General features: G+C 46.7%; 1 protein-coding gene across 2 annotated transcripts in view; it reads right to left on the bottom strand.

Annotated features, from left to right (window-relative positions):
• Positions 1–7,465: 7,465 nt before the first annotated feature.
• Positions 7,466–12,201, bottom strand: part of LOC142825328 (maestro heat-like repeat-containing protein family member 2B) — a 43,768-nt gene continuing 39,032 nt past the window's right edge. The window contains exons 25-28 of one of the 2 annotated variants that reach the window (XR_012899754.1): positions 11,648–11,750; positions 10,610–10,675; positions 8,426–8,689; positions 7,466–7,561 (exon numbers count right to left, since the gene is read on the bottom strand). Coding sequence is in view for 1 of the 2 variants with exons in the window: in XM_075917284.1 (XP_075773399.1) it covers positions 8,616–8,689; positions 10,610–10,675; positions 11,648–11,750 (243 nt within the window). In the remaining variant the exon portion in view is untranslated. Of the gene's footprint in view, positions 7,562–8,131; positions 8,690–10,609; positions 10,676–11,647; positions 11,751–12,201 lie in introns of those variants that run through there. The other variant, XM_075917284.1, reaches the window with a different exon arrangement.

The raw sequence follows: 12,201 nt of genomic DNA, 5'->3' as shown, positions 1-12,201 counted from the left end.
TTTCTCGACTGGTATCGGGACCACAGCTATGAGACGTTTGACTTGCAGAAAGAGCTCGCGTATTACTGTCAACAGGATGTTAACATTTTGAGACAGGCTTGTATTCTATATAGAAAAGAGATTATGAACATGACAGAGATGGGGGATGTAGCAGAGAGAGGCCCTGGTAAATTCACTGAGATAAACCTGTATATCGATCCTTTCCAGTACATCACGCTGGCCTCCATCTGCATGGCGATGTACAGGTTTATGCTTTTGGAGCCTAACACGGTAGCTCTTCTCCCTCCAGACAATTACCACCGGCAGAAAAAGAGATATTCGACCCCATCTATTCAGTGGCTGCTGTATACCTCTTACAAAGAAAATATACAAATACGGCATGCTTTACAGGGTGGGGCACTACAGGTAGGCCCCTACTTTTTAGACGGTTATGCCAATGTTGACGGGGTACGCACGGCCTTTGAGTTTAACGGGTGTTTTTTCCATGGCTGTGTCACCTGTTATTGTGAAAAAGCACAAAACCCTATGACAGGGACAACTTTTGGGTTTCTTTATTACAAGACGCAGCTTAAGACTGACTATCTAAAACGACTTGGTTTTGTAGTGAGGACTCTCTGGGAGCACGAGTGGGAGGTGATGAAAGAAACAGACAGGGAGCTTGCAGGCTTTTTAAACCGAGCCCAGTTACCCCAGCCTCTCAGGCCTAAGGATGCTCTTTTCGGGGGGAGGACAAACGCTATCCGCCTATATTACAAGCCTAACCCCGGGGAAGAAATCCACTATTATGATTTTACCCTTTCGTAAACAAAACCAAAGAATACCCTATTGGACACCCCGATATAGTTTATGACAACTTTGGACCCCTTGCAAATTATTTTGGAATTGCAAAAGTTAAGGTGTACCCCCCGCGAGGCCTCTTTTTCCCATTGTTACCTGTCAGAGTGGGTGGCAAGCTTATGTTCCCGCTATGCCAAACATGTGCGGAAACCGAGCAGCGGGAGACGTGCACCCATACTGATGAGGAGAGAGCTATCCTGGGGACATGGTGCACGGTGGAATTGACTGTGGCCATAGCAAAGGGGTATACAGTGGCTAAAATCTGTGAAATCTGGCATTTCAGTGACAAATCTGACAAACTCTTGTCAGAGTATATCAAATTACACCTCCGTCAGGAACAAGAGGCTTCAGGGTATCCCGGCTGGTGCACAGACGAACAAAAACAAAATAAGTACGTTAACGATTTTTACCAAAAAGAAGGCGTGCGTTTACGCCAACACGAGATCAGGTCGAACCCAGCTAAACGCCAAATTGCTAAACTGTTTTTAAATTCTCTGTGGGGTAAATTCGGCCAAAGAACAAACCTACCCAACACCAGCATCGTAAGAGACCCTGATGAACTCTTTCGGTACCTGTTTTCCCCCAATTACGAGGTTTCATCCTGCGAGTTTATCGACAATGAAACAGCATGCGTGTCTTGGAAGCACGCAAAAGACCGGTACTCTGTTTCTGGCAATACCAATGTTTTCATAGCCTGTTTCACCACCGCTTATGCCCACTTAGAATTATACAGTCTCCTAGATGGGTTGCAAGAGCGGTGCCTATACCATGACACTGACTCAGTGATATTTGTGAAAAGGGAAGGTGACTGGAATCCCCCTCTGGGGGATTATTTAGGGGACCTCACGAGCGAGATCCCGTCAGATCAACACATCACTGAGTTTGTGTCGGCAGGCCCGAAAACCTACGGGTATAAGCTGTCAGGAGGAAAGGCCTGTATGAAAGTCAAAGGAATTACCCTAAACGTAGCAAACTGTGAAAAGATCAACTTTGACAGTTTGAAAGATCTAGTCCTGGACTATTGCACGGGTCTGCAAGAAAACACCTCAAAAAAGATAGAGGTGCAACAGCCCTCGATTGTAAGAAACAAAAATCAGTGGCAAATAGAGACAAAAACCCTTAAAAAACACAAAGGTGTTTATAACAAGAGGGTCCTAGGAGAAGGGTTTAAAACCCGGCCCTTCGGCTTTTGAAAAATGGATACGAGGTGGAAACACCCCTTTTCTGCAATTCTCGCAGGGCCTAGCAACTGTGGGAAAAGTTACTTTATAAAAAACGTATTGGATAATGCCAAACACACACTGTCTGTTATGCCTGAGAATATTTTGTGGTGTTACAGTTGTTGGCAACCTCTGTATAAAGAACTGCTCTGTAAATATCCCTTTACTAATTTTGTGGAGGGTCTGCCTAATGCTTTTGACGATGACCGTTTGTTTCCTACTAATAAAGTGAATCTGATTATCGTGGATGATCTGATGAACTCTGCTTGTGAAAGCGATGAAATTGAGAAAGCCTTTACCAAGTACGTGCACCACAGGAAATTGAGCATTATGTATATCGTTCAGAACGTATTTTGTCAGGGGAAAAAGAGCCGTACGATTAACCTAAACACTAAGTACATGGTTCTGTTCAAAAACCCCAGGGATAAACTGCAAATCGCTACGCTTGCTCGGCAAATTTACCTCGGCAAGGCTCAATTCTTTCTAGAAGCTTTTGAGGATGCTACCAAAAGACCTTATGGCTACCTGGTGGTGGATTTAAATGCGTCCACGCCAGAAGCTTATAGACTAAGAACTGGTCTTTTCCCTCCAGACTGGCCGGTGGCTTCTACTTTGAAAAGAACAACCGCCGGGTATAAAAAGAGATGATTTATCGGCAGACCCTTTTTAACAGCTGGGGGTTGCCGACCGAAAACATGTCTAGCTGCGTGAAGAGAAACCTGGCTCTTTTAAAATTACTTAGCAAATCACCCCCGCAGAAAAGGAAGGCTATACTGTGTTTGGCCTCTGACGATTTAGTAGCGGCCATCTCAGAACTAGCACTCAATACCTTAAAAGAAAACGTGCCTTTGACGCAGAATCAAGTGAGCGTGCTGAAAAAGAAACGCACGCTTATAAAAACATTGTCTAATAAAAGGGTCTCGCTTAAAAGAAAGAAGCATCTGGTGAAGCAGTCTGGGGGGTTTATCGGCCCTTTGTTAAGTTTTGCTGTCCCTCTGATAACGGGGCTTTTGAATAACCGATAATGGAGTATGCAGAAAAAATGTACCTGGTGCCCAGTCATCAGCTGGAGCAATTAAGGGCTCCCCCTCCAGTGGAGGAAAATATCAGAACAACTGCAACTCGCTTACTGGATGCTGAAATGAAGTCTGTTCTTCAAAGGACTGACTTAGCCGAATACGAAAAGGTTAAACTCTACAGCGCTGTGCTTCAGAGATACCTAACGTACGTGAGGCAAAGTGATGCAGATAAAAGGAAAATAAGTCTGTTTCTACCAGAACAGAGTGACACCGCCAAACCTCCAGAAACAGAAAACACCTCAGACTCTGTGGGTCAGGAGCTGTTGGATAACGTGAATAAGCGTTATAAGAAAAACGCCTCAGTGTTGCTAAATAAGCTGGGCCAGGATAAAACTATCGCTTCCTGGAATGATAAAGGTGCATTTGTGTACAAAGGCTCGGTGGTGAATGGTTCTAACATGCTTGACTTAGTCACAGCCGTCACCCAGACGCGTTCTGTCCCTAGCAGACATGTACCTAAAGGATGGGATGTGTTTATCAATGCCATGGCAGAACTAAACGTTCCATCTTCCATCATGGGCAGTGCAGACAACAGAGTTCTTTTGGAACGCCTGAAGGCCTCAGCCACTGACGCTGGGATGGATCGAGAAACACCAACTCCTTTTTTGCCTTCTAAAAAACAAAAATTGGCTAAACTGTCTGACTGGCTCAGTGTGTGAAGTTTGTCATGTTCTAAAAATAATTTTTGAACTTGATCACATTTTGCTTTAAATAAAACACTTCTCTATATATAGAATATCTATTTAATATATATATATATTATGTCTAGGTATTTTTTCTGAATTGTTCATTGTTTTTAAGAAGAAAAATTAAGAAAAACAACCATCAGTTGCCTTTAAACCCCTCACCTGGGGTGCTTTACTGCGTGTCAATTTAATTTTCACATCCACCCCGTTCAACAAAAGTTTTTCTTGAAAAAACAGGTCGCTGTGTAGATGACCCAACAACTCCATTGTCCTGCTCTGGGACGTCAGCCTTGCACACCTCACAAATCCTAGATTCTCACCATCCAGCTGTTTTTTCGTGTTGTCCAGGAGTGTCTTTGTAAAACAGTCAGGCGGAAAATTGCTTACTAGGCGGTCTCCCAATGTAACGTCCAATTGACTGAAAATAGAGGCCACTGGGTAATTCACCAGGCCTACCGCGGCATCCCTGGGGAGTGCAGTCCCATCGCCTTTTACTATCTTGCAACAAAGGTAGAGTAGGATGTTGTTTAAATCCATATAATCTATGCCATTCCCTGCTATAAAAAAGTCGATGGGGGCAGTTTCTGTCACGGCTGACAGAGGCGGCACCTCGATGTAGATGCTTTTCTCAATGCTGGTCTGAGTAGGGGCTATCTGAAACAAGTCTAGTTCAGATTTGGTGCACTCTTCCGACCCGCAGTGAACGAAAGCCATGTTGACTAAAATATATCTCTTTTACCAGGTACAGAGCGTGTCCTCTTTCTCCCTGGCTTCCTCTTGGACTTTTGCTGATGGCCTGTCCTGCGTGTCAAGGCTCTTCTTTTAAAGGGTTTCGGGGGTCCTGTGCGTCGCGGATATGACGCATTTCTCTTTCTCTTCCTCCTTTTAATATACATCAGCCCTGACCCTTCCTGTTTAGCCGGATTCCCCACCTTCTCCAAGACAGCCTGGGAAACGTGGCCTACCACATCTCTGGCTATGTTTTGAGCGGCTGTTTTTATGTGGGGTTTAATAATCTCTAGCCCTCTTCGCAAAAGCGGTACAGCTTTTCGAAAAAGGCTACGGAATATACCGCCCACGCCGGCCCCGTACATCACAGGGGCTCCATGATATCCAGGAAGGGCATATCCAGCCTGGGCTTTGTAATAGTTGCTGTAGACTTTGGAGTCACCGTAATTTTTTACGATCGCCATAATAGTGTTTTGCTTTTTAGAAACCTCGCTCTTTCCGGGAACGCAGGTGCAGCTTCACAATCACCTTGCCAAAGCAAAATGAAACGCATCTGTTTTGATCCGTCTTTATTTCAATGGTGATGGTGTCGATGTGGTGTTGACTGATGGGTACGTAATGAGGCTTATCGTAGGTGATGGTAACAAACTCATTGTTATTTCCTCTGACAGGGACGCAGCGTAACAGGGGGACAGAAAAGTCCCCCACAAACTGGTGTTCTACAATATCCGTGTATAGATACAAGGAGTTGAAACCCCCTGTGATGTCTGCTGAGAAGGGACTCTTCTGGACACTGTGCCCGGGGGCCAAACCCAGAATGTTAGCTAGCTCCCCGAGGGTAGAAAACGTAGCAGTAGCATCGGTGGATTTAAGTCTACATTTTCTACTCACGGGGTCATAATTCATGATAACATCAGGCGGTCCAGAATGACGTGCCACAATGCTATTCATATGTTCCAATAATTCGGGTATAGTTGAGTAATAACCTCGCCGTAGGATATAACTCCATGGTTTATCTCCAAAGGTGATTTGGAAAGGGGTGTCCTCAGTAATGTTGTTCCAGCTGTGTGGATATTGTATTTCCGCTAACCCCACTTCCCAGGCCCCCGGGAGATCCAACGACTTTATTAGCTGTATTGTAAAGGCCGAGCTGGTGTTTTGGGGAAAAACCCCAGAGCTGGCGTTGCTGGGCAGAGTGATGTAGAAGCCCCCGTCCCCCATTTCTCTCCTTGCAGGTGGGATTGTTTTTATTCTCGCTTAAACGTTACAGAGTTGAGAAGCTTCTACCCAACTGTTAAATTTGTTGGGCCACCCCAGCCATTTCACCAATAGCTGCTTTTTTCTTCCTTTCCCTTTCTCTGCTAGAACTTTTTCAATCCTGTAAATCCTGTCTTGTTTGGGGTTCACCTTTTGTAATTCTTCAGGGTAAAACGACCCCGTCACTGTCTCACCCTCATAATCTTTTAATCGGTAGACAGGTCTCTCACCCCTGGTTAAGGCTTCATCCACTATGAATATCTCATCGGTAAATGTTTGTTCATAACCTTTTTTAAAGGCACCTTTGGTTTTAGAGAGTCTCACGTGGTCCCCTTTTCTAAAAGGAACAACAGCCTGTTTTATTTTAACATCATCTCCATAAACAGTTTTCCAGACCTTCAGAGAATTTGCGGGGTTCACATCAGCAGGTCTGGTCCGTATAGTTCTGTGAAAGCTCCAGCTGTAACTCTTTATAAACTCAGATAATATGTCAATGTAGCGAAAGGTATTGTGGGCTGTAAAATATCTCCACATCCTAGATTTTAAAGTTCTGTTAAATCGCTCCACAACCCCCGCTTTGACTTCATTGCTAGTAACAAAATGGTGGACACCATGCCGCTTTAACAATCCACTTAAAGGTTTGTTTAAAAATTCTTTTCCCCGATCCGTTTGTAATTTTTGAGGCACGCGACCTTCGCTGAAAATAGCTTTAAAGGCCTTGGCTACCTCCTTGCCCGTCTTGTCCTTTAGGCCTAAGGCCCAGGCATATTTTGATAAAATGTCTATCACTGTTAAAATATACTTAAAACCGCTGTTGCGTTTGGAGAACCGGTGCATATCCACCAAATCTGCTTGCCATTGTGCATCCACGTCTGAGACAATGGTCTTGTCTCTTTTAAAATGTATTCGAGCAGGCTTGTGCAAAGAGTAAGCGTCTTGGTCCGAAAGCCATGATGTTACCTGTCTTCTGTTCAAAGTTTTACTGTGCTTTTTGACTGCTTGAAACAGAGGGTTCACCCCACCAAAGCTGCCAGCTTCCCTGGGGGTGTAATGTATTTTCTCTAACAGAGCAATCTGCGTAGACATGACTGTTATTTGTGTTAGTAAAAGATGCTGTAAGTATGGAAGGAACACATTCACACCAACACATTTCATACAAGTTTTATTAAGCATCTGGATTAACACACCCTTTTACAGCCATCTGCAAATGGGCACCATGACACCCCCACCACTATCGCTATTAGGGAGTCCGAGTTAATTCATTCTTGCACGTTTGTTCTCGAGATCCATGTGTCAGATATGAGCAAAAAAAGCGGGCACAAGATAGATTTACTCCCACAGGATTACCGATGTGCAATTTCTCAAAGGTTTCTAGAAAGTCATCGTCGACCTGGCAAGAGATTGTCAAAAAAGAGAATAAGCTACAGCTGCTGGTTTTTAGATTCACAAAACACCCATGATGCCCCCCACCTCGATTTTTTCATTTACCTGTTTGACTTCTTTTCCGTTCACCTTGTCCGACTCCTGGGAGAGATGGGCAGCATCCTCCACAGGGACAGATAACGAGAGGCCGTCTAGCTCGTCAGGCTGCCGTGGGAGGAGTTGGGTTTCGGGATCAGATCCTGGTGTATCCAATAGCAGAGGGGGCAAAGGGCCCCTTTTTGCCTCTCCCTCGTCCTCGGAACTGTTGCTGATGTGGCACTTTCTTCTCATGTGGTGGAAGGCCCTCGTCACCAAAACAAACTCCAAACTTCTGGTGGGGGTGGTGAAAGAGTCCATGTTTCTGCTCAGCGTTTGCACGCTCTCTGAAACACGCGCTCTTGGAACAAGATGGCTTCTTTTGTGTGGCGCTAGAACTTATGGGGAAGTGCTATGCTCTGATTGACAGAGGGTGTCACGGGAAGCTCTTAGAGGGGTCACACGACCAGCTTCCGGTCTGGTCAACGGGTCCCAGAACTGCACCCCCCAAATGGTCAAAGCGATTTGTGGGGCGGTCCTACAGGGAAAAAAAACCCTCCTGATTGGTAGAGGGAGGCAGGGTGAGTTCTTAGAGGGGTCACACAACCCACTACTGGGCGGGTCTTCCGGTCCCGGAACTGCCCCCTGATTGGTCAAAGCAGTTCACGAGGCAGTCCTACAGGGAAAAAACCCCTCCTGATTGGTGGAGGGAGGCGGGGCGAGTTCTTAGAGGGGTCACACGACCCACTTCTGGGCGGGTCATCCGGTCCCGGAACTGCCCCCCGATTGGTCGAAGCGGTTCGCGGGGCGGTCCTACGGGGAAAGCCCTTCCTGATTGGTAGAGGGTGGCGGGGCAAGTCCTTAGAGGGGTCACATGACACCCCTTACTTCCGGTCACCTGCCCCTCTTGACCCCGGATGTATTACCCCCAAGGGCGGGACTTCCGGTGACAGGGGACGGGCCTAACGGGGGTCACATGACATCCTTTTTTACTTCCGGTCACCTGTCCCTCTCGACCCGGATGTACTACCCTCCAGGGGCGGGACTGCCGGTGACAAGGGAGAAGGAACTTCCGGGGAGTCGGGGGGGGGGGACTTCCAGGGTCAGGTGGCAGGGCTAATGTTTGATTGATGGTAGGGCCCTTATACTACTCTCCTACCCCATAGCAGAGCTGGCCGCATACCACCAAGGTCTAGCTTCCCACCGAAGTATATGAGGTGCAAGCTGGAAACAAGCTGGCACAGACAGAGCACATTGTCCTCCAGCAATCCCTCTCTTGTTCCCATTCAAGGTAGCAGGAGCTCTTTGATCTATTTGTCTGTGCTTCATTCCCCGAGCACTCATCCAGGTCAGATGTCTCTTAGGACCTGAGTTGCCACCATCTGGACAATGGGACTTGGGTCATTCTGTAGTACCTGGAGAGCTGGAATTACAGAGAATATGACTCACTTTTCATATAGTCACCTATGCCTGCAGTAGCTGGAGATTTAGTACCAGTGAGTACCAAGCTACAGAAGCTCTCTGTACAAACAAAGCTTTAGGTTCCTCCATTGGGATCCTTCCAAGCTCCAAACTGAGATGGAGGAGGGGGGAGAGGGGAGACCCTGACCCTACCAGAAACTCATCCAATTGGAAGGTGCTCCATTGACTCAATAGCTTCTGCTTTTAAGTTATTTTACATCTCCTGACAGAAATAAATCTGATGGTGTGGAGTTTGGGGTAGCAAAAAGTGGCTTCCAGGGAGCCGATGGAGCCCAAAGAGTGGATCACACAGGTTGGGAAGAGGCATTGCCAGGATAGCCAGGAGATGCACTGACTTATATCACACTGGCTGCAGTTTCCTCCAGGTACGTCTACACCGCAAAGTTAATTCAAAATAACAGCTGTTATTTTGAATTAACTTTAATAGCATCTATACATGCAAACCGCTATTTCGATATTAATTCGAAATAGCAGAGCGCTTAATTCAAATTTGGTAAACCCCAGAGCTATTAAAGGGATAGACCCTGGCCCGTGCCAGATCCAAGCCTACCAGCCAAGAGCCAGCAGTGGCCACTGGGGCCCCTGAGCCAGTAGCCACAAAACGTGAGCCAGCAAGGCACTGGCAGCCAACCCTCCACTGCTCCTCAGGAGCAGTCTGCCAGCACCCAGGAGCCTGACAGGGGCTGGAGAAGGCGGGTGCCTTCCTGGTCCAGGGTGGAGATCATGGACCTTATTCAGGTTTGGGAGGGATGCCCCAGCATCCATGATCTCCGCACTAGACAGAGGAACACGGCCGTCAATGGCAGGATAGCTGCCAGCCTGGCCACCAAAGGCCACATGCGAACCCAGGAGCAGGTTTGCATGACATTCAAGTTGGTGCGGTGAGACCCCCAACCTTGGGCCCTGATCTTCCCTTCTCCTTTCTTCCCTTTGCTTCTCCCTTCCAACTTCCTCCTCCCAGGTTTCACCCTCCCCTCTCCCACCCACTCTATTCCTCTCTCCCACCTCCTTTTCCCAGTCTCCCCAGAGGTTCACCCTGTTGTTCAATAAACCCAGTTTCTATTTTTGAACATACATGTCTTTTATTTGACATCAGGAAGGGAGGCTAGGGAGGAGTAAGTAGATGGACGTGAGGGAGGAATGGGGCACGAGCCCCCGGTGGGGAGGACCGGGGTGGTTCTGAGGGCTCCTCGGGGTGGACACTCTCCTGCAGGGCCTCCTGGATCCTGACAGCCCCCCAATGGACTCCCCGGACGGTAGCCTGCAGCAAGTGCAGCTGGGCTGATGGCAACAACCCTACGAGACGCACCGGTGTGCCCAGGGGCAGCTCTGGCTCCATGTGGCCGAGTGCTGTGGTGTCCCGAGTGCAGGCACTCAGGGCACTCCAAGACAGGACTGCTTTGTTGTCCCTCATTGGGGTAGACAAGCGAGCGGGGAACCCGGGGTGGGGGTAGGGTCCCGTGAAGCACGGAGCTCAGTTAGCCTGAGGCAGCAGCCCCACACACTATGTCCTAACCTGATGCCCTGCCAGCACTGGTTCCGGCCAGCCTGAACTTCGGTTCAGGGTCCACTCAGTGTGGACGCGCTATTTCAAAATAACAAAATGCTATTTTGAAATAGGTTTTGTGTATAGATGCATAATTCGAATTAGCTTAATTCAAATTAACTATTTCGAATTAAGTTAACTTGAATTAACGCTGTAGTGTAGACGTACCTCTTTCAGAGCAGACTAAAGCTGAATCTGTCCTTTGATGTGTGGCTGATGCACTTCACACCTGTGGTATCAGTTACTGCTTGCTTGTCAGCTAAATTTCTTTATAACTCACTAATGAGTAGGATTTCACCTGTATTTGTTACTTACAGGTCAACAGATGTTCCATGTCCAGCCATTTCATATTTTTGGTGTCCGTATGTTCCAGGATGATGCCTAAATAAGCAGTGTAAAATAAACATCAATAAAAAACCTTCTCTTGTTAAGTGCAAGGTGATAACATTGGCCCTTTGGCTTCTATTGTGGGTCTAAGGTGAGCTGTAGGCAAGAAAATACTAGAAAAGTTTAGCGTCCACACTGAAGAGAATAAGAGAAAAAAATTAAGAATGTTTACATAAAACCTCATTTGCTTTAAACAATCTATGTTCCTCTTGCCACTGCTGTCAGTTATTGGAGATATACTAGGATAGTGTATTAATCTAGTGGTGTGAACAAAGGGCTGGGGCCAGGAATAAGTGCGTACTAAGCAAGGATCTCACATGGATAAATTAATTAGGCCACAATGCTTGCCTGGCTTGCATGGGTGTGCTAAGGAAAGGATGGCACAGGGCCAAAGGGGAGGAATCTAGTGCTTCCTGGGCAAGGCAATCAGGAACCTGCAACAGCAGGCACTGTGTGGCGGTGGCCTGCCTACCTCCCAGTGATGAAGCACCAGTAAGGAACAGTGAACAACACTGAGCTTAGGTCTATAGTTTGAGTCCACACTAACTCTGACTACTAAAAATAGAGTGCAGGTAAGATGACAGAAGCAGTCGGAGGAGCTAGCCACCTTGAGAACAGACTTTTGGGTTTGGATGGGATCATCCTTGGAATAGTTAACCCCTCCTGCTACTCCTGCCACAGCTACTCTATTTTTAGCACACTAGTTTGATCGGAGAATAAACATACCCTACGTGACAGTGTGCCAGCCTCTGCTACTAAATGACTGCGCCATCTCAAAGCATTCTATTGCAACTTACAAATTCCTCCTAACACCACACTGGAGAAGTAGGAGAACATTAACATCTCCATTTATGCATGAGAAGTCACAGCACGGAGAGATTAATAGTAGCTCAGTGCTGCACACAGGGACTTTTTCTGTCTACCTCAAAGGGAATACCAAAAGGGACACGGCACACTTTCTCTCACCAGCTAACTTGGCTGCAACTGCCCGGATCTCTTCCCAGCTGCTGCAGAAGTATGTGATGGTAGTTTTGTAAAAGTTCTCCAGTAGCTCAGCCTTCTCTTTGGCCTAGAGAAAATCAGGGACACATGAGCTCTCTCTGGCTAGAAATGCCCTTTGACTGCCAACACATGCCTTTACAAACCACAAGTAAACAGTCTGTGTTCCTCTTGCCACTGCTGTCAGTTATTGGACTCACTCAGACTTTTTTTTTAATTTAAACAAGTAAATAAAAGAAAGGACAGGAGGCTGTGTAGAAGTGGGGAAAGTGGGAATCTATGGCAGATTTACATTCCTCTCACCCTCAGTCCTGTATCCCACTCTAATAGGGTACGTCTACACTACAACGTTAATTCGAACTCACTTAGTTCGAATTACTTAATTCGAACTAAGCTAATTAAAACTAACGGATCTAGACTAAAAAACTAGTTCGAATTAGCGTTTTACTAATTCGAACTAGCATGTCAACATTAAGTGGACCCTGAACCGGGCTTAAGGATTGCCGGAAGCAGTGCCGGCA

Source organism: Pelodiscus sinensis, unplaced genomic scaffold (genome assembly GCF_049634645.1).
Source record: "Pelodiscus sinensis isolate JC-2024 unplaced genomic scaffold, ASM4963464v1 ctg49, whole genome shotgun sequence".
Taxonomy (NCBI): Eukaryota; Metazoa; Chordata; order Testudines; family Trionychidae; genus Pelodiscus; species Pelodiscus sinensis.
The sequence above is the reverse complement of the archived record's forward strand: the minus strand, read 5'-3'. Positions and strand labels throughout refer to the sequence as shown.